The sequence below is a fragment of the Idiotropiscis lumnitzeri genome, chromosome 18, assembly GCF_059441095.1.
Source record: "Idiotropiscis lumnitzeri isolate Australia: NSW breed Sydney's pygmy pipehorse chromosome 18, RoL_Ilum_1.0, whole genome shotgun sequence".
Lineage (NCBI taxonomy): Eukaryota > Metazoa > Chordata > Actinopteri > Syngnathiformes > Syngnathidae > Idiotropiscis > Idiotropiscis lumnitzeri.
The window spans coordinates 12,702,204-12,729,820 of NC_142408.1; the positions used below are offsets into that span (position 1 = coordinate 12,702,204).

Genomic DNA, 27,617 nt, shown 5'->3' on the forward strand with positions numbered 1-27,617 from the left:
AAAATCAAATACCAGTGTCGGGAGCCTGAGATGTTGGAGCCGGATTGGCTATCAGCGTCACAAATAAGAGTAGCGGGGGCCCAGAATGATCTCAAACATGTGCTTCTGCCCATAAGCGCAACAATAGTGGTGCACAATTGGCTTGATTCCTGGAGGTCTTCAATGCAACACAAGTATCCACAAACCCGGCAGATTCATGTACAAGGCAGCCAAAGTAGGGCAACTGCAACTTCATTTGCTGATTCACATTCTGACTGGCAGGGATCCTGGATGGTCTCAGAAACTCAATTCCATCATGATACACCGTCTCTTAATGAGTTGCTGGAGGCCTGGAGGTTCTCATGAGCTGTATTCTCATGAGAAGCGCTCAGCTAGATTCATGGAGATCCAACACGAGTGAACATTTCACTTGTCACTAGATGATAGGAAAGAGGAGACTATATATTAAAATTAGAACAAATCAAAAGATTAAGGTCTTTGCACTCCTATAATAATAACCACCAAAAATTAATTCAGGCAGCAGCTTCTTTGCAGCGCTGTCTCCGATGTCTCACGGCACAGCTCCACGGTGGCAGATCAACATCAAACATCTCCTCCGCTATGATAAGTGTGAGAAGGTTTTTAAAGAACATTTAGAGTTGCTTGTCGCTGTTTCAATCAACTTCTTCTGAAGCCATTTTGTTTTCTCTCGAAAAATTCAACGAACTTTTCTATGAGTGTTGGATGTTTGGTGTCAACAGTGTGCTTGACGTGGAAGTTTTGAAGGCTTTAATGCTATCGATGGAAAGCGTTTATCCACTCGCCATACACTTGGCCCTTGACTCTACCGCTCTTAAAAAATTACGACAACTGTACAAATTTCTTTGCCTTTTGCGTGGCTCAACATTAATTTTTGCACTGGTGGACAAACTAAACAAATTACCAGCACAGATTTGGTCGCAGTACAAGATGATTTGCTGATAGTGAAGCATGATATGATACATTTCAATCGATACCAAAACACATTAATTTCCTGCTTTCTTAATTTTATTTATTTATTTATTGATTGATTTTTTTTTTTTTTAATTATTATTTATTTATTTATTTTTTTATGGCGGCATGGTACTCGACTGGTTAGCACTTCCGCCTCACAGTTAAGTGTTACATGGATCGATTACGCCTCGCCCTTCCTTAATGGAGTTTGCATGTTCTCCCCATGCCTGCCTGGGTTTATTTCCGAGTGCTCCAGTTTCCTCCCACATTCCAAAAACATGCATGGTATGCTAATTGACCTCTCCAAAATTTGTTCCGAGGTGTATGTGTGAATGGTTGTTTGTCTATGTGTGCCCTGCGATTGCCTGGCAAGCAGTCCAGGTTGTACCCCGCCTACTGCCCGATGGAAGCTGGGATAGGCTCCAGCATGCATAACGCGTAACCTTCTTGAGGATAAGCAGCTTGGATAATGACTGGATGGATTGATTTGATATTTCTTGCCTGCATCTCAACAGCAGGCTGGGCTTCCTCATGTTTGGCATTGCGTACCTCTCACACTAAATTTAGAGCTGCAGCTCAGAATCTACTCACATACAATGTAAAAATAGCAAGGAGGGAGACTTGCTTTCCACACAGCTAATACAACGCACGGACTAAGTCTGGGCTTGTTTAAGCTCACAGCCAAACACACCAAGACCGACGGACTGAAGACAACCATGCGGCCCACAGGCACTGAAATCCTGTAACGGCAGACCAACACCTTGGATACATACTGGATTGGATTTTTATGTTTAGTTGTGCTGGACAAAGCAAGACTTGCAAATAAAAAAACTATAAGGGAAATCATCTGACTGGACATCAGGTAAATTAAGCCTATTATGTTTGATGTAGTTTCCCTCCGATGTTTGTACTTAGTGAGAGTTATTTTATATAGTATGTGACTGTAGGTTATGGCGGACCAATAGCAATTGTGGTGCAAATAATATGTTAAAGCTTTCCTGTCAAATGAAATTAAAAAAAAAAACATGGATGACGTATATAAGCTAATATCGTTTGTTTGGTAATTACTCATTTTACCTCGTTTTTGGCTGCCATGATAATTAAAAAAATAAAAATCTCCGAGCACCACACCAATTTGTGTTAAATTCTAATAGTACAAGTGAAAAATACCTAAAAATTAAGTTTATACAATCTTTGAGTGCGCCACCGTTGTTGTGTGACGTCACGCTTCTGCATGTTGGCCAGCCTACATCGATTTGACGAGGATATGACACGTATGACTTCAGTTTTATGAAACTCCAAGCCTCTTTCACTGATCCCGTCTTTGCCTCTTCTAAAATGTTTAAAAAACGGGGAACACCTAAGACACCAACATCTGAACATCTTTTATACAATCCAATACAACTTTATTTAGACAGCGCATTTCACAACAGCTGGAGCTGTAACAAAGCGCTTTTCATATGGTGTTTTTAGGTGTGATGTACCATTTTACCATACTGAGGCCACAGTAATTGCATTTTCAGTGGGGCTGCCTTTGGTGATCTAAGATCATTCCCTAATTTTAGATAATAGGTATTGCATTAGTCAGCTTCTCTTATCACCAGAGACACTGTTGAGCCCCGAGGTTCATCCTGCTGACAGGCAAAGGATTAAAGGCTCTGGTCTTCAATTTACACATCAGTAACATGTCTCAAATTCTCAATTATATTCTTCACAATCGGCTGGCCACCCTGGTTTCAATTCATTTGTGTGTTTCCAAAACCGTCATATGAGGTTTGGGAACATGCATGTCCTGTAAGTCATCAAGTATGTGTTCATGTAACACACCGCAATTGTCCCATCATCGTGAGCAAAACGTGACAAAAGATAAACATTTACATCGAAAACTATTATTAAAAACTAAAATATGTCAAGAGTGTTCATTTTGTTCTCTTGTTTATCTGTGTCAAGAAACGCACTATATAAAAACAATATCAGCGCTTTAATGTGTACTTTTAATATCAAGTGAATAATAGTGCATCACAAGTAGTGTCTTCTTGTTGTTTGTTGATTTGAGTTGCTTGTGACAACCGTGCGTGTGTGTGTGTGTTTGTGAGAGAGAGAGATGAGATCTCATGTCACAGTTTGTAGAGTCATACATCAATGTGTAATGCATGGGAAAGGAACCAAATACTTGACCCTGACACTTCATATTAAACAATGTGCTCATGCCCTATTTATAGTAACAGTACTAATTCAGGATGCAAGATTCAAGGATATGCATTTTCAGGTAGCTGTAATCCATGTTTAAGCTTAAAGCATCAAATGACCGTGTGGACTTGAGAGGTTACACATCATGAGGAAATGTGGTATTTGGTTTCCTCTTTTGGCGCACTTGAGCCAGAGAATATGATAGGAACAATTATTAGGGCTCTATTTTCATGGACAACACAATTGCGCTTGGGTGTAAAAACTGGCACATCTTGATTTTTGTGCGGGTGCAAAGGCCTCCTCCTGGAAATTTGGTTGACCGCTCAAATCCATGCTGGGCGTCCCAGTGGCATTTTCTTTTAAACACCCCCGGTGTGCCAGTCAATTTGGTGGCAGAAAGTACACCAGGTACCTTCAATTCTGTTCCTCGAGGTCCACTGAAGACGCCAGAAGTAGAGTAATGTTTGCACCTGCTGAAAGCAGGTCAAAGTTGTGACCATCCAGGGCTCTACACCAGCTGCCGGCTGTTTTAGCCCCGTAAGAAATCTGTCCAGCCACCATTCAGCACATGTGCAAGTGAATACCCGTGTCTCTGAGGGAAATAAAGGCGAATGGAAATCATGCACTGCAGAAATAATAAAACCAGAAATATGACTAATAATCAGTGTTTACGTACTTGCTTTTCAAAAGTATTGGGATAATCGAAGCCAAATGCAAATGAGTTAATGGCTATTAGTGAGCAAGCATATATTTTCTGCACTTCTGTATGTATTGTACCAAATTTAGACCGGAAAATAATATAATTTTGTTATCCTTTTGATTTAGGGTGCGTGCTCTGCTTTTTTAAAAGCCATGTTTAAAGAGGAAGTTAAGCCCCCAAAGATTCTGTACAATAAAATGTACTATGTGCCTAAATTAGTTTAAATATAACATTCTGATTAATATTAATATTATATTTTTTAGCCATCTCAGGGGGCGGCCATTTTCTGTCACTTGCTGTCAACTGAAAATGACATCACAGTTGCTCAGGGCTCAGGTAACGACAGTAAGTCGACAGTGACAAAATGGCCGCTCTCTGAGCTAGCTAAAAATGGGTGGATTTTACTGCTTAACTCATATGCCGAAAACTCAATATTAATCAGGATGCTATGTTTCGACAAGTGGCGCTGCATAGAACATATTCTTGGAAAGAAAATTTTCGAGTTCACTTCCCCTTTAAGTAAATGAGGTGCATACAAAATGCATATGGTTTCCAGCATTTATAAGATTGCAATGCTCATGCAAATTTTTAGTTCTGTATTGTATTGCTTTGATGATAATGACCCTTGATCAGATCAGTTGTTCACAAAATTTCTTTTTGGAAACAGGATGTTGTCAAATAAAGGCGAGCAGAGGTCTTTCGGCAATGGGCGGCTAAGAGACCAATGGGAGAAGAGAGCGCAGACGATAGCAGACGAGTGCAAAAAGGAGGGGCAATTGAAGGAGAAAAGTTCCCTCAAATTGTGAGCAAATCATGTCATGAACAATTTATCTCTCAAACACACTTTACACACCTGTAACTTGTAACTGTAGATGAGTAGATTTAAATACAATTCAGGTGAAGTCCATGAGTTTTGTGTTTTCCCTCCATGACATGGACTCCCTAGAAAGGCTATGCTTTGAGGGGCCTTTACTTAAACTAGAAAAAATATTTTAGCATGATCTAAAATAAGATTCAGAAATAAAAACATTTATTCCTTTCTATAGTAATACACGATTCTCAACATTGACAAACATGTCATTGTCTGCCTTTTCGTTTGCCTGCAGGCTTTTCTCAAAATGGAACTATCACTGGGCTCTGGCGGCAAATGGAGATAAGACGAAGGGCGAATTGTCTGACTTTCGCAGGGTCACTTCCGAGGAAGAAGAAAAAAACAAGCCAAAAATCAAATTTAAAATCGTACCTCCGCCTCCTCCCGAACCCAAAAGTAAACCGCCACCTACTCCTTGTAGGGGGCCATCACCCCCACCTCTAATAGTGATGCGTAAAGTTGAAGTGGACATATTCCGGTTACACTGGCGAGAATCTTGGATGAGTCTGAAACCACCTAAATATCTTTTTCTTAAGGCCAATGAGACCAAAAACAAAATTCAAGGTTTTAGAACTATAGGTGTGTACAGAGACAACAAGTACAAATCTGTGGAATATGCATCAGAGCCCAAGTGCACATCGCCTGTTGTCTGGAACCAATCTTGGAAGCAGGTAAATGGATGAAACTGATTTAGAACTAGTTTGTCTGTGTGTCTAAAAAGTTAAGAATATGTTTGGATGAAATTTAAACCAGTGATTCACAATCAACAGGCCGTACCGATGAAAGAAAAAAACCCTTGCAGTAGTTCCGTTTTATGTGAAAAATATTTTAATATGAAAAGTAACTAGCTTCTCACTGGTATGTTGGTCGCTAATTGTCTCGGGCGTATTACGCTAATATTAAACCCACAAGCGAGCAGAATTAGTGGGAAAAAAAACAGACTTCTTACAAAGCTCGCTCTGCAACGAGTACCCACCAAAAAGGTTGGGGGACCTCTGATTTAGACTTTAAAAGCAATTAATAAGAGATTGATGAGATCTACAGGACCTCATAAATTGGGCGAAACAGGAAGAAGAATATTTTTTAAACAGAATAATTTTAGAACACTTTTGACTGAATCTTATGTTTTACATACAGATCTAATTTATATATTTGCTTATTTAACAAAAAAATATCTGCTCATTGCTTTATTGTCCAGTGGCATTAATTCAATAGTACATTTAACACCCATTTGGGTGCCATTATAAAGCAGTTGTCAGGTTCTTGTTCACATGGAGGGTTGAGGTAGAAGAGGACGCAAAAGCAGGGAAGCGAGGCAGTGAGTTGTTTTGACACACACACAAGAAAAGGGGTTTGATTTCCAAACAAAAACTAAAAGGCAAACAAGTAACTAGGAAATCAAAAACATAAAGTTCAAAACAACCAGGATCAAACTAGAGCAAAAGGGCAAAAGGGCACACGATATCAGCACAACTGACATAAACAGTAACCTGACAAGAAGTGCAAGAAAACCGGGAACTAAATACCAACAAATTAACAAGACAACGAGGAACACCTGGACAAGACACAAAGGGAGCTGATTGGTTCGCAATGGGAAATGGGACGACAAGCACGGAGGCATACAATAAATTATCGAGGCAGACAAGACAAAGGAACACAAGGCAAAACATGAAACTAAAGTCGAAAATCCTAAACCAACAAAACCGATCATGACAACAATCGAAAATGAATGGCAGCTAGAGCACCAAAACGTGTCTAAATACATTTGACCTATTTCCCCAAAATGTCGCGTCTAGGTTTGCACATAAAACTCCTCTCCAGAAATGCTGAACTGTTGACAAAAAAATGTGGATTGGAATTTTTTTTATTCCATAATAAATGTACTGTCATTCAAGCAAGCAGTAGTAAATATTACATTAAAAAACAACCTTAAGGATTTGTCCTTGATGCATGAGTAACCGCTCTGTGTGACAGGTAAAGGGTACAACCCTGTTCGAGTGTTCTGGCGAGAAACGATTCCAATGGGATACTTTGTTCGACAAAGATGCAATCCCCAATCCAGAAGTAGGAGTATATCAACTTCCGTTATGGGCTGGCACCTGGAAAATTATGAACTTTGCCTTCAGACAGCAGAAGCAAATGTGGGATTGTGAATGGCCTGCTTTCCAACAACATTTCAGTGACAGGTTTGACAATGTGCAGCAACTGTTGGAGCAGGTGAGAGACTTCATTTCCATGGAATATACAGAATTCTCAAATATTTGTATTTTAATTAAAATAATTGTCTCAAATAGGATGAACCTCCAGGGTGGGAGGATTCATGGAGGATTTCAAAACCTACTAGACCTACTAGAGCTGAAGACTGTACACTTTCTGAGCTCACCGTTGAAATAATGAAGATAAATGAAGTGCTACTGACTGGGTGGAACAAGTCCTGGTTGATCTCTGCACCTGCGCTGGAAGAAGAAGATCATGAGAACATGTGGAGCTCATGTTCGCTTTTCAGGCTGCATCTCAGGTTACACATGTTACACATCTTATGCCAGTTGACATCTGCGCACAAACAGCTACCACTGTAAAATGTTTCATGTTTTGCTTTAATTATAGTAATCCCTCGCCACTTCACGCTTCACTTTTCATGACTTTGGACTTTTGCGGATTTTTACAGAATATTCATCAAAAAACATCAAATACAGCCATATATGCAGCCTTATTGCAGAAAGACAAGTTGTTTCAACAAAGAGATGAGTTGACTGAGAGGCTTTGTACATACTCATGGGCACTCATACAAGACGCGTGATTGGGTACCGGCCCAACATTGACCAATGAGAGTGGATCTTCCGTCATTGTATCAGTTTTCAATAGATGAACAGGACTTGAACATTCTGTTCCGAAACGCCAAACCGTATTCAAATGTGCCGTTCAGTTAGTCAGAGTCAAGCGGGATAAGCGAATAGGAAACAGCTCTTTTCAGAAACTGTGAGCAGAGTGCACTCATCTACCCGATAAGCATGGCACGCTTAACACGATGAAAAATTAGCAAATATGAAAGTGTTTAGCTTACTTTAATTAGAATCCTGTGTTAAGTTTTATCCAAAAGTCCTTGTTGATTGTGCAAAGCGCAAGTTAAGCCATGATTACTTCTGGTGACAAAGTGTAGAAGAAGTACTGTGGTGGAAAGTTAACAACTTTGACTTTTGATTTGCACAACAACACCAATAAGGTCATTTGGATAAAATGAAAGGATTCGAGTGGAGGTAAGCCAATTTTAGGAAAAAAAATGAAATCTTTTATATATTGTTATGAGCCAACGTTCCAACCTTCTGTCATGACGTTGGCTTGATATTTTTTCTTAATTTTACATTTTTAAAGTTACATTTTTGGGGGTTGCAACAGCGTAATTTATGCGTAAATTCCGCAAAAATAAAAATGTTAATTTAAAATGATAATAACAAATAATTATTATAATAATAATAAATGAAAGTCAACCTCTACTTTGCGGTTTTCCACTTTATGCGGCGCAGTTACGTTTCTCAGGACACTACGTGCTCCATGCTGCAGATCAGGAGCTGGTCATCCGGGAGGCCTGCAAACGGAAGAACGACTTGAAATACCGTGACTTTCATGTTCGCATCTTTGAGGATTACAATGCGCGGCCTACCACGAACTCGTGGCTAATTTAGATTTGGTGGATAAAATTAAAAACTAATTCTAAATAAATAATAATAAATAATAGAATAATAATAATCAAATGAAAAAAAGTCCACTGCCAGGCAGGTTGCGAGTGCTTCAGTGCCGCTCGGTTCCTCATTCAGACATTGAGACATCCCGGGATCGACCCGGCCGGTTGGATGCCTGTGAATGTGGCATCCAGACTCGGATATCAATCTCGTAATTTGTTTATTTAGACGGAATGAATGTAACCTGAACCGTATCACAGTGACAGCTGTTTTTTTTATGATGCGGTCCATCACTGGCCGCTTTAGCAGAACAGGCATTAGCAGTGACAGATTGATGGACCTTCAGTACAGGAAGTCCTTGACCTACGACGTTTCGACTTTAAGACGCCCGTGCCTCGTCCAACAAGTTCACACTGCAGGCAAACGCGACCCAGATCAGATTTATTTTTTCTATGACAGTCAGTTTTATTTTGATCAATTTGATTGTATTAATAAGACATATAAAACAAGTATGTGGATTCAGAGATTTAGGGAGTATTAACGGGTCGATTCTAATTTACACGGAAATTCGGTTTACATCGCCAGTGGAGTAACGGAACTCATTCGTAAATTGTGGACTTCCCGTTTTTACACTGGAAACTTGCAAGAATGATTCAGATAAGGTTGTCAGAATCTGACCCAGAAAATAATTAAATTGAGGAGAATGTAGGCTTTCAACGCTGCTACGTTACTGCTCGGCCTCTTGCAGGCAAGTATGGCTAAGCATATTAGCTGGTCATGGCGTCTCGACAAATAAGGTCTGTGTGCTATTAAAAGCTTGCTTTAATACAACCAGTGTAAAACAAGAAAGAAAGAAAAAGTCCCGTTGCTAATAAATAGAGGTTAAGTTACATCGGCCAGCACGATGATTGATTCGGAAGGCTTTGGGCGGATTATCTTGACGTGGCAGCACACAGAGCCTGAAATCAATTTTCACAAAAAAGGCTCTCCAAAATAAATACAATATACCATTGGCAATACATTCATACAGTTTTTTTTGTTTTGTTTTTACAAATATTCTAATTTAGGTAAAAAAAAAAAAATTAAAAAAAGTCAGTCTGTCCTTCTGACCGTGTTCCAGCCAGCAGAGCTCAAACTCTGCCAGATGCTATTTCTATGCGCCCAGGAAATACCTTACGGTTGATGTCAGCCTGTGCTTGTTTTTCACTGTCTTTTATATTTGTCATCTCTGTAACTTACCCGATTGCTGCGCCTTAATTTCGGACACTGAAGTCATATAAGTACACAGTCAGAAAAGTATTGAGAAATAGGCCTACTTCACTTGCTCTTTTTATGGCATCAAAATATGTCAAACTAAGTCGCATTATATTGTGCCCGCAGGTGGTGTCGGTCTTCACTACAATCCCATCAAAGGCACAGCAATATGATGACAAGGAGACGTCATATTCTCAACTCCCTCCTCACATCAGAAATGAATGATGGCAATGCTGATACAACTGAGTGGTGGGATTCATGGAAGACGCTGAGAAGATGGAACCCACCAGAAATGGATGGCCTGGATAATGTTGAAGACAACGACTCCGAGATTTCTGAATTGTTTAATGACACAGAAGAGGAGGATGAAGGAGTGGACCATGATGAGGAGAACGATGGATTAGATGAGGAAGATGAAGAAAACATCGAAACACACGAGGTGAAACTGCAGAAAAATAATGACATTCATAATCATGAAGAGGATGAGGATGATGAAGATGGAGACAATGTGTTGACCGATGATGAAAATGAGGAGAATGTGAATGAAAGGTGGAATTCCAAAGTGGAAAAAAAGGGAGCACATGAGGTGGACAAAGACAAGGAGGAGGAGGAGGAATTAAACGAGCACGATATGGAAAATGGGGTCGATACAAACGAAAAAATAATGGAGGAGCATGGACATAAAGTGAAGGAAGAGCAAGTATACAGTAACGTCACACTGCAGCTCAAAGAGATATTGAGAATGATTCGAAATGAAAAGGAGGAAGATGAGAAGCATAAGGGTCAAGTAGAACGAGCGGCCAGATCAACACAGTCGGACATGATGAGGAGACGAGATGATCCGAATAAAGAGGAGGAAGATGACGAAGAGGATGACGAGACCGAGGAGGAGGAGAACGAGTGGGGTGAGGCTGAGAAGGAAGAGAGGAAAGAGACTGAGGAGGAGGTTAAGGAGAAAGATTTGCGAAAAGAGATTGAGGAGGAGGACGAAGGGGAAGTTCAAACTGACGATGACGAGGAGGCCAATGATGACAAAGAAAATGATCAGGAAGAAAACAAAGAGCTGACAGACGAAGGAGAAGATGACAGTGAGGAAGGGGATGATGGAAGTCACGAATGGGCAAATAATATTATGGGTGAGGGAAATGTGAAAAAACATGATTACTCCGAGTGGGGCAAAGACAGAAGAAAACAACCCCAAAGAGCACATACAGAGGAAGAATTACAGGACGCAGAAGACGATGAGGAAGACGAGGTTGAAGATTTGGAAGACGAGGAGGATGAGGGAAATGAAAACATTCCCAAAAGACACGTAGACAGTGAAGATGACAAGGACGTGAGTGAAGAAGAAGATGATGATGACGAACAGGCAGCACTTAAGAAGGAAGACGAGGAAGAACAGAAGTCCAGAAGGCCAATAAGACACAAACCGAATGTCCCACTTCACCTGCAGTTCCACAAACTGCACACCTCCTTCCCCGCGTGGAAGCAATCGTGGACGGTGGCAGTGGCACACAGGATGAGCGACCAAAACGATGAACAGGACGACATGGACGGAGAACAAGAGGAGGTGAAAGCTTGGCGAGAATCTTGGAGGATCTGTCGCCTGAGAAAGAAACACGAGGATGAAGTCGCGTGTTTCTCCACAAAGCGGCAGCGGGTGAAACACAAAGTGCTGACGAATGGAGACGACGGCCTGTTCGGGAAAGAATGGACTCTCAGCTGGAAGATGACCAAAAAGTCTGGCAACAAGAAATAATCAGTCTGAAAGGAGGCTGCTGACGAAGCCCTGGTATTGAGTAAAAAAAAATAAATAAAAATACCGATGGATTAACTGACTGTTCTGATCCGAATCATCATCTCAGCTGCTTATTGAGTTTGTGTATGTGCCCCAATTTCACAACTTTAACCACATTTTCACAAAGCAGCTCACTTTCCACTATTTTAACTAATGGACATAAAATCAAAACAGAAAAAACCTTTAAAAATTATTCCGACATTTTTTTTAAACATTTCCCTAAACATTTGTAACAAATAAAAATGATTTAGTTGCACAGTGGTTCCCAACCTTTTCGGTTCAGGCAACTCCATAATTTTTTTTGCGGCTGTGCTGGCGCCATAGTTTGACGAGTGGGAGGGGAAGGCGGGCGGGGTTGCAGCTCACCGCTCTGTGTGACGAGTGGGCGTCATACGTGCTGTTGTTACTCCTTTCGCTAGCTTGGGTGTTTAATATTAGCGTAATATGGCTAAGACAATTAGCATCTTGACACGCGCCAACTGCAAGTTTGTTGTTTTTTTTTCTTCCTCTTTGTGGCCCGGTTCAAAGTGGCCTGCAGCCCAATACCAGTCCACGGACAGATGGTTGGAGACCACTGCAATAGAATAAACATCACATTTTTAGAAATATATATTTTCTAATGAATAAGGCCAAAGGACTACTTTAGTTCTTCTTAACTTTTGGAGAAAATTATACTCTTCACTATTGTGCTAAAGACAAACTGCACCACTTGGTGTGGTTTATAAGTTTTATTTTTAGACACAATGATTAATTGCATTTGCTTGTTGACTTTTACTGCACCCAATTCCATCATTGTTGTCATCTCACAGTCATTGACGAGTGTTGTTTTTATATTTCGCAAACCTTAAAATGGTATTGATATTTTTAAAATGTGTGGGGAATAAGAAGCTTAAAGAATAGAAGATTCATTGTATATGTGCGTCATCAGATTTGTACATTTGTAAAATAACATCTGAATGCACTCACACCAGATGTGTAAATGTGTACAGGAATGACAAAATATTCAATAAAGTATGTCTGCTTCAGGGCGACACAGTGGCCTCACAGAGGTCATAGGATTGATTCTTGTGTGGACTTTCCATGTTCTCCCCGTGCCTGCGTGGCTTTTCTCCGGGTACTCCGGTTTCCTCCCATATTTCAAAAACATGCATGGTTGGTTGTTTGAACACTTTAAATTGTAATTAGGTGTGATTGAGAGCATGGATGGTTGTTTGTCTTTGTGTGCCCTGCGATTGGCTGGCAACCAGTTCAGGGTGTATCCCTCCTACTGATTTGTAAATAAAACGATGGAAACGATAAAAGTATGTACTGGTACTGAATCAATGTGCAATTGTGTTGGTGTACTTTATAAATTCCATGTAGTAGCATGTACGCTCTTTTCCCACATTAGTTGGACAACTTTGGCATATTAGTGTACTAGAAGAGCAAAACTGTGCACTTGTTGACTATGTACTAGTGCTACTAATTCTACTAGTGATATGATACAATTCAACTTGTAGTTAACATTTAGCCCTTCACCAATAATTCTAGGAGCTCTCAGATCTCACTCTACGCCAAATTTGTGCTACTAGTATGCAGAAAAATTATACTGTAGTAGTTTACAAGTTCGACACAGTCAGTTTACTAAGGGACCAGAGTCCTTCCATGAGTGTGCTAAACTAATGAGATCAAAGAGTATACTAGTAGCGTCAAATTGCTGAAATTGCCTGTTACTAGTCGTAGCAGCAGCAGCAGCAGGAACTTTATTAGCTTATCTGGCAACGACATTGTGGTTGCAAAATGTTGTCCTGATTTATATTGTGGTGATTATCGCGACACATGTTATGCAAGCCATCAACACAATCTGTTACTCTTATCCAGGCGTGGGCAAACTAAGGCCCGGGGGCCACATGCGGCCCGTCAAACGTTTTAATCCGGCCCGCCAAACTTGAAAAAAATTTCATGAATAAACCTTGTTTGTATTTTATTTTCTAAATGCTGTCAAATTTTTGAACACATTGAGGCCCACCAATCAAAAAGTTTGCCCACCCCTGCTCTAATCTGTTTGTGTCCAGCTTCAGGTCACTTCCTTGTGGAAGGTTTGGCTGTAAATCATAGAGCATGAAAGCCATAGAAATCCATTTGGAAAATACTTTGGTCATGAATCAGTGGCGCCTCCAAATATTTTTCATAGAGGTGGCCGGATAGGGCTGCTGAAAATCTTGAGTTGGCACAGCAAAACTAAAAGCCATAATTTCCTGATTTTATTATGCTGTTGTCATAAACAGGCCAGTAGAAAACTATAAGAAAGTCTTACGGCCACACATACTAAAATACTTTGGTTTGTTGTGTTATATCTAATGTTACTAATGATTTACTGTGCATAGTCTATAACAGTCCAGCCAATATTTTGAGTGCCTCAACAATTCAGTTTTTTTTTGTGTGTTATGTATATATTAGGCATAATGTGTTCATTTAACAAAACAAAATAATAACTGGGGAAAAACAGGTGCTGGCAAATAAAAGCCAGTACAGAAAAGATCATATTTTAATAGGATATTTCCCAATACAAGGTTAACGTAACACAAAAATAATTATTACGAAATTAACAAAATATAACAAAAAGAACTCCCCAACAACAATCAATAGGTTATTAGGCGATGCAGTTTGTGCAACATCCACACATATCGTTGCTTAATGTATGTGTGGAATATTTGGAATTAATTTAATTCCTGATGCTACTACAATCCACACTGGCGAGTGGGGTGGTCGACAAATTTCTCGGGCCACCCGTGGCACGTTCACAATGTAAAATAATTTTATCATGGTACTGCACTTATGACAGGAGAAATGCTTGTAGGTCCATCAAAAAAAAAAATAGAGTGTGTACCTGCCCTTCTAAAAGGTCACGGCACCATGCTTGCACCGCCAAGGAAAAATCGCTAGTATGATATAACGACATCAAGTTTGGTTGGCTGCACAACGTGGGAGGGACACATTCTGGGGCTGTCGTCACCGGGCAGGGAATTGAATGAAAATGTGCAATATGATAATTCACCTCCACAGGACAATGGACATATGACAGCTTCTGAAGGAGAGGAAAAGTAGACGGGAGAATGCTTACACGATTTTTCATCGGATTTGACAGGGAATGCCCGCAATTTAGATTGCTCCATGAAAAATCCCTGAACATGAGCTGAACCATGTTGCAAGTGCATTTTCTGTCCACCAGATGGGAGGAGACACTCACACGTGACAGGCATGCCCGTGGAAGAAAAACCACACCACTGCTGCATGGGAGAATGTGCTGCTGATTCATCTCCCAAATCCCAAATCCAACCTCAATACATTTTATGTCACCTCAGCACACTGAGCACCCCAAAGTAATTCTTATTCCAAGAGTGATTTATTTTTCTCTTTTGAGTTATGAACAAACAGGTAGGTAACTGTGATGGCAAAGAAAAGAAAAATATGATCACTCAACTCGAGTTGTCGCCGATTGTGATACCAAATAACTGATTCCATTAGTGTCACGATCCGTGTCTGTCATGCCATGTGCTTTTGTTTTGACAGCTGTGTGGGCGTTCCCCCAGCGATCGTCTCGGGCCAGGCCGTCAGCAGCTGCGGGACGCGCCCACCAGCTCCACACCGGACTCCTATTCACTCACTGATTGCACACACTATTTAAGACACTTACACTGACTCCCCAGCGTCGGATTGTTATCCCACATCGCTCACGTTCATGGCCCATGCTCTTGATCGCGCGCTTGTTAATAGTTCTCTTGCTACTGCGTGTTTTGAGTTGTTTTTCCCGCCAGCTACTGCTCGGTGCGTTTTCTGTTCTTTGCTTCCCGATTGGAATCCTCTTGCCCTTGTGCGGTAAGCTATTTGCGTTTTGCAAGCGCTTTTCGTTCCTCCTTACTGCCTTTGCTCCCTGGTGTGATTTTCCGCCAGTGTAGCGGGGTGCAGAATGACTTGTCCTTATCAATCTGTCGCTACACATTTAATTTTTGAAGGGTTTTATTTTGGGTTGCTGAAACACAAAATATTAACATTTATTCACAACGTTCGCTCTGTACTGCCGTTTACAGCTTACGTGTGGCTCTTCTTCGCTCTGGAATGCGCTGGTCCCCTTTTGCCACACACGCAAGCAGCGAACGCTGTCCTCTAGTGGTCAGAGGTAGTCATTGCAACTAATGTACAATTAAGCAATAACATGGAACTATGACCCTCTTAACATGGCTTGCACTATTAATCAAAACAAAATATCTGTGAAAGCAATACAATTCCAAATACAATAATATTGAACATGAATGTATGCCACACCAGCGCCCTTGTTTATCCCTCGTTCGATAGTTAAGTTCCATAGTCTCTATAGCCGATAGGCCCGGTTGATTCACGATTGCATATTGGAGATTGTCTATTTGATTATTAATAAATATCTTTGTATAACCCATTTTCCCGTGTCCACGCTTGGAGAGTCCTGCTCAATCCACCAGCACTGCTGGTGGATCATAACAATTAGTACAGTTCATGCATAACATTTTCAAGCACATGACAGATTATTAAAACGAACAAAAAAAACTATTTCTGACAAAAGGCAGTGCAGTACAAGGATATTATTGTAAAAATTAAAAAATAAAATTTTTGTTGACGAAATAAAATAAAATCGAGAGTTTTGGGGAAAATGGTATCTAACAAAAATGACATTGTCTGCTCACAAATCTATCTAAAATGAACAATAATCGTGGAGAAAATATCGTTCTAAGCTTTTTGTGATGATTTAAAATGTAAATTGTGGCGTTGCTGGATTTACGGCAATTCCACAGCCATACGACGCATGGGTATAAAACAAAAACAAAACAACAGCATAATGGCGAAAGGTTGGGAGAAAACGGTAGAGCCCCATTTGGGATTATACAAAAGCAAATGGATCGTCATGGCGACAAGTCTCATGTGCAGCAAACTGCCACACTCTCTCGCACTTTCGCTCTCATGCACACTTTGAATATGCAAGGACTTAAATTTGATGACCGAGGTATAGCATTCTGCACACTCCTGTTCAATTGCCATGTTTTATAATTAGAAAAAAGATAGACCGTGCTTCATAATTTCCCCCAAATTCGCAATATTAAAGACCACAATAACATTTCCCGAATACATTGGTAGATGACTGGTAAGCACGATGGCCTCACGGTGCAGAGGTGCAGGGTTCGATTCTGGCTGGGGCCTTCCTGTGTGGAGTTTGCATGTTCTCCCCGTGCCTGTGTGGCTTTTCTCCGGGTACTCCAGTTTCCTCCCACATTCCAAAAACATGCTTGGCGGGTTGATTGGACACTCTAAATTGACCCTAGGTGTGAGTGTAAGTGCGGATGATTGTTTGTCTTTGTGTGTCCTGCGATTGGCTGGCAACCAGTTCGGGGTGTCTCAGTGAACCGCCAGACAGTCTAAGTGCTGCATGTTCCTGTCTCACAATTCCAATTTCTGCCTCGATGGTGTGTAACTAACTGCTGTTGGTCTCTTAAACGTAAAGAGTGTGATTTTACACTAACTAAATGGGTCGAGTGCCCCAAGACAACATCTGTTGTGATTTTTGCTATATATAAAAAGAATTTAACTGAAGTGAACTTTCTTCCAACCTTGAAAGACAGTCAAGGTTAGGGGTCACACTCTGAGTGGAGCAATGATGTACGTACACTAGACTGTATTAAGAAAATATGAAAATAGAGGTATCAAGTGTAATGATAGCAGTTATATCATTGGTCACTAGTTGGCAGTATTGCCTGATATGTGTGTTTGGTTACCAGACGAACAAGTGTGTATGCACATAGACGAGAAGGCGAGTCAGTTAATAAAGAGACACAAGCTTGCAGCATCACTGTTCCTGCGTGACTTCTTATAAAATAGAAGGCAGAACATTACATCAAGGTCGCCGCCCTTTTACAAAAGTTACCCCGCCCACTGACAGGGCCGCTCCTGCCTGATATTTCCGTCTGAAATATGATGAGGGCAGCCATAAACCCCTGTAAACTCTTGTCCAGCTCTTAATGACTCAGTTGACCTCCAGATCAGCCTTGAAATTGTTATTGAAATGTAGTACAGGTAATTCACATGGACTGTCCGGGATTTGCATGTTCTTCATGAGCCTTGTGTGAGATTTCTTTGGGTACTCTGTTTTCCTTGATTAAGTCAAGTAATTAATTAGCCATACATTGCGAGTGTGACTGGTTGTTTGTCTAAAGCAGTGCTTCTCTATTATTTTCTGTTTCGCCTCCCCCTAGTAAGAAGAAAACAATTTGGAGTACAGCGGAAAAAAAGCATGTTCCCCAGGGTCACACGTGCCCCCCTCAGCATCGCACCGTCGTATTCTTTTGGTCTAATTTCATTATTACAAGTTTTGGGAATTACTCTGCAATCGAGGGACCTTTGGTATCTTAATTCGTGCCATATCATGAAGAGATGAGTGATGCTGAGTTCCAACGGCGGGCGAGTATGACGCAAAGGCCCGGAAAGAGGGCGACTGCAACACGAGCTGCTCGGCTGCCTGGCCGATGGCGAACACAGAGCCACTTGGCAGCCTTACAGTGGGCTCCTGTGACAGGGAGGTCCGCGTCTGGCCGCTAAGAAGTTGATTTTGTCCCGCTAACCTCATCTGTTGAGTGACCAAACACAAATTGTTGCCTTGGCAACGGCAAGTGATGTTAGCCACGGGAGCTAGCTGTCAGCCTGACTGCCTGCCTATGGAGTCCAACAAAATTTTTGTTGCGCTAAATCCTGAAAACGGTGATGAATTAGCACCAACATATTCATACACATAGTGCTCTTGTCCACTTCAAGAAAAAAAACAGCACAATATTTTAGATTTTGTTGAGTCAATAATGTTTTTCCTCAGCGAAGCTCACCTTGAATGTAAATAAAATCAATATATTGTGCCTAGCACTTTAACATTTCTACAGATTAAGAAGTAGCCAAGAATAGGAATGTGCATATGAATTTTGATGACAATTGGTCATCGTTTTTCAAATTCTAGGTGACAACAGAATGTGACAACCCAAGGCAGGAAATTTTACGCTGCTTACTCTTTGCTTCACTGATGTCGTCAGTCTGATGTGTCAATCAAGTAGTCCTCCTCCCAATTTGGGGGCGTTTCTACTTGTGCAGAAATTCGTCCCCCCAAAAAAACAAAACCTGAAAGCAATACAGAACTTTACAGGTGGGTGTATTGTTGTGCTTATGCTGATAGATTTTTTTTACATACAGACCTATTATATAAGTACCCATGTTCAGTCGAATCAAGTATCCCTTCAAGTTATTGCCAATCGCTGCCTTTGATAAATTAATCTTTATCATTTTGTGCACCAGCGTGTTAAGTTTCCTTTGATATATAATTCAAATAGCAATACAGTAGTCTGATCATGCGTGATGTTTAAAGTTGAATGGCATTAAATATGTGAATCCATGTGTTTAATACAAAAAGTAAAATCACATACAACAAACACATTTATCACTGTAATGAGGACTGTCACCACTGGAGGGCGCGAGAGGGACTGTAACATGGGTTGGCAGGAAATTGGCACAAAACAATTCAGATACCATAACATTTGGAATAATAAGGGTTTATTTATAAAGATGGCAATGCTCAGTTTTGATGAAAAAAATCTGAAAGGTAATTCAACAGCAGGTTTATTGTTTTACGGTCGGTAATAAACATATCGTTCATTGTATTTGGAAAGATGTCAATTATGCATGAAAGTTAAAGCACACTGTATATATAGGTACATGTGAAGCACAGTATATTAAAAAAAAGAGGGTAAACGGACTGAATATTGTTATCTGCATTATCCGTAAAGATCTTTATTCTGTTTTGGATCCCATTATTTGCGCTAGTGAACGTCTTTATCGACCGCTAGTATGCAGTACAACATAAAACAATGAAGTCAATTGTATCTTCAAATTACACAATTTAATATCGCAAACAAACAGTACTAGTAGGTGCTTGGAATTATTAATATCCTAAATCTTAGCGTCGCCCTCTCTCTCTCTCTCTCTCTCTCTCTCTCTCTCTCTCTCCCCCCCCCCTCTCTCTCTCGATGCAAACGCACGCGCCCAGTTTTATCTAGTGTTTTTTACTTTTATAATTCGCTCGCTTGATCCATTCTGATAACCAAAATTACATTCATAGCTGCAACCATTATTCACTTCACGTCTACAGTTTAATTAGTTTGTGCGCTTGAAAATGATCTGCATGATTGGAGTGTTTTTTTTCTCGGTATCCCCATGAAACGTTGATAAACCAATTTCAATTAAAATTAATGACTTCAATACAAATGTGTCAGGGAGAATAAGCAGAACAAAAACGTCAGCGCGTGAGTCACTTGATGGTCGGAGAGCGAGGAGTTGGTTTGTGTGCTTGTGCGCGCGTGTGTATGCGCGTGTGCTGACTGACTCACTCTGTCTGCTCTCAGATGCTTCGACTTCGCTCTGCCGTCTTCTGTGTGAGTATTCACAATTTTTATCCTCCATATTCACAAGCCGACCTGCTGTTTTGCATGCGTGAGTTTCAGAGGAGACGTTGTTGGGGGTGCGCGTCATGGTCCGAGCGGGGGGAAACGGGGATTCTTTAAGTTTGTGGGAGTCGTTGAAACTTGATGAGCTCTGATATGAAGCGAAATATTTGGACTATTTGACCCGATCGGTTTTATCTGCGATTTAGGCTATATGATGTGGATCGGACACGACTTGCATGTTCGTCTTTTTGTGGGCAATGTTCCTGTGCAGTGATATGTAAGCAGAGAGAGGCGGTTCATTAGTCCAACCGTTGTAAGTTAGACTTTTCCACACTCTTTAGAAAATACTTTTATTATAGCTGTCATAACTTTTCATTTGTTTGTCACGTGGGGATTTTTTAAAAGAAGAAAAGCAAACACCCAAAAGTAACGTAATATTTTCAGTTAAACAAATATTAGATTATTTTTAAATGACAAAATAGTTTCTGAAGTGTCAAAGTTTCAATATTAAAACAATTTCCGGCTTGGTTTTTATAAGGCTTCTGTCATGACCAATTAAGAAAAGACATCATCAGAAATTACACCATCAAAAAAATAGGTAAAAAGAAAGAGTCATGAAAACAGGGTGTTTTTGGTCTTTAAATGGGAGAGCCAATGATTTTAGCAGTTCAAAGTGAGATATAGTTAATGCCTAAAAGGAGAGCAATCAGCATTCTTTTCACTGTTTTGAGATCATAGCTGGTGAGTGTTACTGGTGTCATCAGATAATTGAAGCCATGACTAACTGTAGTAGCCAGGAGAAAATCTGCATCACAGTCCAGAATTTTTTTGGGCGACTCTGTGTTGAAGTGGTGTTGATCTGTGCCTCACAATCACAAGGTTCAATGTTCGAATGTTAGCTCTTGTTTCTGTGGAGTTGGCATGCTATCCTCGTGCTTACGAGTTGCTTTGTTCCGGGCTTCCTCCCACTATCCCAAAACATCATCCATGTTCCTTTGACTGAACACAGCAAATTATCATTATATGTCAGAATTATTATTTGGATATATTTGCATGACAATGTGACCTCCAGCGTGCAAACCAAGTCTCTTCCGGACTCCAGCTCGTCCACAAACCTGTTAGGAACAAGCGATATGAACAACAGTATAAAAAAAAGCATCTGGTCGACAAATATTTCAACATTTTTTACCTTTTTTTTTTTACATAATTTTTTGTGTTGATTCTGAATCTGTCCTAGTTTCTTTCAATGATAATAATAATAATAATTATTATTATTATTATTAGGAATTAGGAATTAATTGTAAGTTCAATAATAGGTGGAATTTATTTTTTCTGAAATGTTATAGCTATAATTACAATGCATGGTGAAATCCAGATTGTGCAAGTTTATAAATATCAAACTACAAAATATATAGAAAAAAGATGACAATATATCAAAATGATGTGCTACAAAAAAGTCAAAACATTTTTTAAAATCTGCTTGAAAACTATTGTAACACATTAAACCCTCTCCGATTAAAATTTGCGACCAGCGTAATTAACCATAATAAATCACAGTGAGTCTGTGTTGCGCTGACGCATGAAAGGAAGGTGTTGGTTGATTGATTTTGTTATTTTGTTAGTTATCGGTTAGTTGAATTGAATTCCTTGAAATTGTGGAGTGGGTGCATCAATGCATCTGTGGTGAATCCATCCAACCATCCGTTTTGAATACCGCATGTCCTCATTAAAGTCACGAGTGAGCTCTAGTGAAAATAAAACTTGAAATTTGCTTCATGAACCAGTTGTAGTATTTTTTTCTAACTTCTCTAGATGACATTGTTGGTTTAAATAAAGTGGTTTTAAAAAAAAGTCAAGTCACTGTACTTTCGGCTCATTGTTGAATGGGGAGAGAAGTAAAAAAATACACAACGACTGGTTCATGAAGCAAATTTGAACCTTCATTTTCCCATCACCTGTAAGTTGAGTTTGGGTGAGAGGCAGGGTAGACTCTAGACGAGTTGGCATTCAGCCACAGAGCATATATATTGACAAACAACCATCCACACTCAAATTTAAAGTCTTCAAGCAACCCGGCATTCATTTTTTTGCAATGTGGGATGAAGCCAAAGGACTGAAAACTCAAGCAAGCGCAGAAAGAACATGTAACTCCTCACAAGATGGCCTGCAATGTGATTTGAACTCAGAACCTTTTGACTGTGAGGCAAATGTTCTAACCACAACTACACCTTGCATCAAAATGTGATCAGAATCTTCTTTTTTTTTCAAATTTATATCACCACACCCAATTAGTACATTAGCCTGCTAGCTATCATACGGACGGACAAACAAAGTCCTTTAGTCTCCTTTTATTGAAGGGATTGCTTTTCTGTTTGGAAAATGATGAAAATATTCTCGCTGGCTGAGAATAAAAAAATGTTCCAGTCCTGCCATGTGTGCATATCACACATGATGATTTGAATTATGAGGTTATGCTTTGTTGTTTTTTTATGACTTCTTTTGCACTTTCATGACAAGATTTGTGATTGTTGCACCAGGAATCAACTGGCTGGTAACAGTACAGGGATCACCGGTCACACACCATGACAGCATGCTCGCTATGGCACCGCAGTAGAATGTGACCAGGCGCTCCTGCGGAAGGCTCGTCCTCAGGAGGTTTTGTAGGTAATGTATGAATTGTTGGGCTTTTTTTCATTGTGCGTTTGGTGTTGCTTAATTATGCTGACCTAATTCCCAAAGTCCCAAATCAAATCCTTGTTTTTTATTCGCTTAGTGCGGAATTGTTTTGTTGCACTACATTCATTAAAAAAATTCTCCATTTCACTCCCGTACAGTGTTACCATTCTTACTTGTCAAACGAGTGTGAAAAAACAACATACACACAGTGAAATATTAAAACAACAAAGGAGATGTGACATGAGAATGCGAGACCGCCGACTTCATGTGACTCTGGGTGTACCGCCTACGCTTTTTTTCTAAACAACTCTTAATACCCCTCAAGGCTGGTCCTCCTTTTGAAATAAGTGTCCCGAAAACCGACAAAGACAAACACATGAACAGCTAATATTTTGGTTGAACCGAGGTCCAGGCTTTGCCAAGAACCTTGTGCTGACTCTTGACCGCCAACTTGGGAGTTCCTCACATAATTAAAGGATCGACTTGCTTAAGCAGGTTCTCCCCAGGATAATTGTCTGTCCATAAATTTGCATCACTGCTTCAACCTAAATCCACTCATCTCCTTCACAAGACTCCTCATTGCGTCACTCGTACTTACCTACAGGGTGGGCCATCAGACTGCTCTTTCCTCCTAGTCTAAAGTTCGATTTTGAGTCTTGTCATTGTCTCTCAGTTCCCCTGCATTGAAATTAATTGTTTCAGCCATGACTCTTATTTTCCTGGCCCAGCAATGGCGAAACAAGCTCTCCCCTTGAGTCACAACATCAAATCAGAATTGAAGGAGTACGAGATCCAAGATGCCCCATTTTTCACGAACAAGCTCAGTTTTTATATTTTTTTATCACAAAACTGAAATTAGATATCATTTTCCTTTTTATCTGTTCATTTTGGAGAAAGTAGGAAATAGTTGAGGACTTGAAAACTTTTAATGATGAACATGGCCACACCCTCCTCTGCTATCTCCATGTTTCGCTAGGTGTCATTGAAGGGACTGATTACAAACGGTCCATTGGAAATCATTGTGCTTTCATTGCTTATAACGTCCAAAAATAGTCATCAATTAGCACCAAAATAAAAAAAAATGACCAACATATCAAAAGGATTAACCTCGACGTGGCTGATTTATATTGGAATGAGGAACTGTGGAAGTGAGCAGAGGTACATAGATTATGGTGTTAGGACGCGGCACACTGCTTCTTTGCTGATCACGGTGAGGACGCACGGCATAAAAGCACCAGTCAGGAAATTTACAGTGATTAAAGTGCGAATGACTAGACATGCACATTTATTTGGTCGAGCTCCAAAAGGGGGCGTGCCAATTTGTCGTAAATCCATCCATCCATCTTCTGTACCGCTTCTCCTCACTAGGGTCGCAGGGGGTGCTGGAGCCTATCCCAGCTATCTTCAGGCAGTAGGCGGGGGACACCCTGAATTGGTTGCCAGCCAATCGCAGGGCACACAGAGACAAACAACCATCCACGCTCACACTCATACCTAGGGGCACTTTAGAGCGTTCAATCGACCTGCCATGCATGTTTTTGGAATGTGGGAGGAAGCCGGAGTACCCGGAGGGAACCCACGCAAGCACGGGGTGAACATGCAAACTCCACACAGGATGGCCGGAGCCGGGATCGAACCCACGCCCGATGCTGTCTCTCACTGTGAGGCCATCGTGCTAACCAGTCGCCCACCGTGCCGCCCTGTCGTAAATCACATTACAAAAAAATACTTAAATCACTTCAGAGTCAATTAGGGGGTAGCATTTTAGTGCTGATGTCATTTTTACACACAAACCAATTATATAAGTGCCAATGTTAACGTCAGTGAAGTGTCCCTTTAATCTTGCGCTGTTGACTGGAAAAACACAAGTCTATAAAAGGCGTGTTTGCATTAGTTTGGAGTCAGTGATGGGTGAGAGGGAGACTTGACCTCAACAACCTCAAACACCTCTGGTATTGTACATTTTGAGAGCCGGGTGGTCACAACATTGGTGACCTCTGCCCTCACAAATGTGGGTGGATGAAAAGTTTTCTCATACTATGAGAAATAGTTGTAATCGTTAACATGTTATCGTTCTGTTCTCTGTTTCGTTTCTACTTCTAGACCTGCTTGTTCTCCTGCCAGGACTTGGATTCTATATTCTATTTGTCACCCCTTGTTCTTGTTCTTCATCCTCCACCCACTGACGTCAGAGGAACATTTCAATCTCTTATGTTATTGAGGTTAATCTGATTATGAAGATTACCTCTAAGAAAATTCCTCATCAATGACAGCCAAGATGGAGACTCCTTTCTACCATGACGACTCCCCCGCCATCCACAGCTTCAGTCAGTTTCCAGAATACGAGCGTTACGCTGGAAACAAGATGTTGATGTGTAAAAAGGCCATGTCAGTAGGAAGCCATCATTTCACAGGCAGTGGTGGCAGCATAACGGGAGGAAGAGGCACCAACCCCAACAATCTCGGACTCGCCAACAACAGCTCCCTGATGGCACCATCGGCATCCTCGGCTGACATGAACATGCTGAAGCTCGCCTCCCCTGACCTGGAGCATCTGATCATCCAGTCCAACCAGGGTTTGGTCACCACCAGCCCTCTGTCCAACTCCACCAACCCGTTCATCTATCGGAACCAGGCCACGAACGAGCAAGAAGGCTTTGCCGATGGCTTTGTCAAAGCGCTAGCGGACCTTCACAAGCAGAACCAGCTGGTAGGAGGCCACATGTCGCCATCCTCCTCCTCCAGCGTCTCCTTACAAGCGTCCTATCAGAGGAACTTGATGTCCGCTAGCGACATGCCTATCTACACCAATCTGAGCAGCTACAACCAGGGACAGCTGGCCTATTCCGGAGCGCCGATGACATACAGTGGTAGCTCAGGTCATAACGGCGGTGGAGCCCCTCAACCTCACACCAGGGGTCTGGATGCACCTCAAACTGTCCCTGAAGTCCCCCATCTACCTGGAGACCCGACATCACCGCCCTCCCTCTCCCCCATTGACCTAGAGACACAAGAGAGAATCAAAGCTGAGCGCAAGAAGCTCCGCAACCGTATCGCAGCGTCCAAATGTCGTAAGCGTAAACTGGAACGAATCTCGCGACTAGAGGAGAAAGTGAAGATCCTGAAGAGTCAGAACTCAGACCTGGCCTCCACCGCTTCTATGCTGCGGGAGCAGGTCTCTCAGCTCAAACAAAAGGTCATGAGTCACGTCACCAACGGCTGCCAGATTGCCGTCAGCTCTCCCAACAAATCTGGAAGAAGAGGTGGCAGTGCTGGCAGCGAGGACTCTAGCTGCTGAGGAGGGATGTGGGCCACATCAGAAGAACAAGGGAAGGAGATAAACCAAATGGTTTCTAAAATTTGGTCAGTTCACCCGTGCTTGATAATGTCAAAAAGAGCCTAGTGAAAGTGGCTCAGGGTCAGTTAACGCCCTGTGGAAAAAAAAAAAGGGATGGTTTACGGACATCAAACACTGCTGACCGTGTAAGGGTTCAATTGCAGACATGAGAGGGTCCTGGCCATGGCGAACGTTAAACGGAACAGTTTGTATGGTGTTTAATGTTATTTAAAAAGACAATTCTGCAGGATTTGACACAACTCTGAAACACTATTATTTATTTTTCTTAATTATGATTTCATCTCCTCACACTTCAAGTGGAACTTATTTTCCCCATGTTAAATGGACATTTTTATGATTATTATTTTTTTAAATCATTGGAAGAATTTTATAAAAATTAAATCAACCAGCATGAGGGCATACATGTAATTATGAATACTTGATTGGAATTAGTGGTGTAATTATTGAGCAACTTGGCAAATGCTTTTCATTAGACTGTCGCTAATTCATAATTTAAAAAATTTGTACTGAAAAAGACATTTACGTTTTTCCAACATGTTGATAGAATTTGATATTCTGTTACGTTAGTCTGTATGGTTTGTGTTTGTTGATTTCATAACATGCATACAGATCAACTCTGGTCGAAAGTCCAAGTTTCAAAGGTCAATTTTGGGATTATTCATGTGTTGCTGCTTGAAAACATTTATTGCCACTTTATGTAAAAAAAAAAAAAAAAGAAATAAAATAAAGTTTAATGATCAGTTGTTACTGGTCACCACTTTTTGTCTTTTGGCTGTTGGAAGATTTCCTTGTTGGACGGACCTAGTTTCCAAAATGTCATTCCAATTTGGGTATTACATGACAAATATGACTAATATTGTCATTTTTTTGTTTTTTTTTATGAGCTGCAAGCTAAATAAAAATTTCATTTCTGGATGTAACTCGAAGGTTTTTCTTTTTCATCCGTTTTAGTTTCTATACATGTGCAATGCCATTTTCAAATCAACAGCATGAACATTAAATGACAAATTAAGTCATGATTATGAAAAATAAGCTTGTTGAGTGAATGAATGACTTCTTTTTTTAGTTATTTGGAGTTATATGGAATAAGACCGAGTTAAAGGGGGGGAAAAAAATCATTGAATGCTATACAGGTTTTCTACAATGACTGACAAAGCGTATTCATCAGTAATACTTAAACGGGTTAAAACTTTATGGGAAACAAAACTTTGCATAATTTATCTCCGCCTTATTGGAATCTTTACCAAACATTGGTACTAACTGTGACCAACTAAAGCTAGAGTGGCAACATAATCACAAGCTTGTAATTTTTTTACTGCTTTACACTTTTAATGATCTTTGAAGTTCCAGTATATAGTTTTGTGACATTGTTCAACCGTTTTAAAGATGTTTGTGTCAATATATAATTGAGGAAACCTTCACCAGCTGCTGCTTTGTGTCTCAGCATTTTTACGGCATAAACAACTTATCATATAAATTGTAATTTCAACTATAAGATATCACACATAGATAGGTGTTTTAACTCATTTACTGCCATTGACGGCTAAAGACGTCAAAGATCCATTTTTTTTTTTTTTACTCGTCTGGTAGTGAATGACTTAATATGCTATCTTGTTGCAACAGTTTGCACTA

General features: G+C 40.6%; 2 protein-coding genes across 3 annotated transcripts; both read left to right on the forward strand.

Annotated features, from left to right (window-relative positions):
* Window positions 1-1,639: 1,639 nt before the first annotated feature.
* Window positions 1,640-11,776, forward strand: LOC148319568 (uncharacterized). The gene is made up of 6 exons (XM_088281844.1): window positions 1,640-1,834; window positions 4,530-4,664; window positions 4,969-5,404; window positions 6,708-6,950; window positions 7,028-7,251; window positions 9,794-11,776. Exons 2-6 carry the CDS (start codon window positions 4,531-4,533, stop codon window positions 11,424-11,426), a joined length of 2,670 nt encoding a protein of 889 aa, XP_088137970.1. The 5' UTR covers window positions 1,640-1,834; window position 4,530; the 3' UTR covers window positions 11,427-11,776.
* A 7,757-nt stretch (window positions 11,777-19,533) lies between these two features.
* june (JunE proto-oncogene, AP-1 transcription factor subunit) lies at window positions 19,534-27,139 on the forward strand. 2 transcript variants are annotated; one of them, XM_088282078.1, is made up of 3 exons: window positions 19,534-19,939; window positions 22,489-22,615; window positions 24,731-27,139. In XM_088282078.1, the coding sequence occupies exon 3, from the start codon at window positions 24,894-24,896 to the stop codon at window positions 25,923-25,925; it is 1,032 nt and encodes a 343-aa protein (XP_088138204.1). In that variant the 5' UTR covers window positions 19,534-19,939; window positions 22,489-22,615; window positions 24,731-24,893; the 3' UTR covers window positions 25,926-27,139. The 2 variants fall into 2 exon arrangements, with proteins under 2 accessions (XP_088138204.1, XP_088138205.1); XM_088282079.1 differs by lacking the exon at window positions 19,534-19,939 and adding an exon at window positions 20,018-20,264.
* The last annotated feature ends 478 nt before the right edge of the window (window positions 27,140-27,617 follow it).

Bases quoted from the DNA above. Each gene is read 5' to 3' on its own strand.
- LOC148319568 (XM_088281844.1), top strand. From the start codon at position 4,531: ATGTTGTCAAATAAAGGCGAGCAGAGGTCTTTCGGCAATGGGCGGCTA. The intron at 4,665-4,968 runs GTGAGCAAATCA...GTTTGCCTGCAG, and splicing joins GAGAAAAGTTCCCTCAAATT to GCTTTTCTCAAAATGGAACT. The intron at 5,405-6,707 runs GTAAATGGATGA...TCTGTGTGACAG, and splicing joins GGAACCAATCTTGGAAGCAG to GTAAAGGGTACAACCCTGTT.
- june (XM_088282078.1), top strand. From the start codon at position 24,894: ATGACAGCCAAGATGGAGACTCCTTTCTACCATGACGACTCCCCCGCC.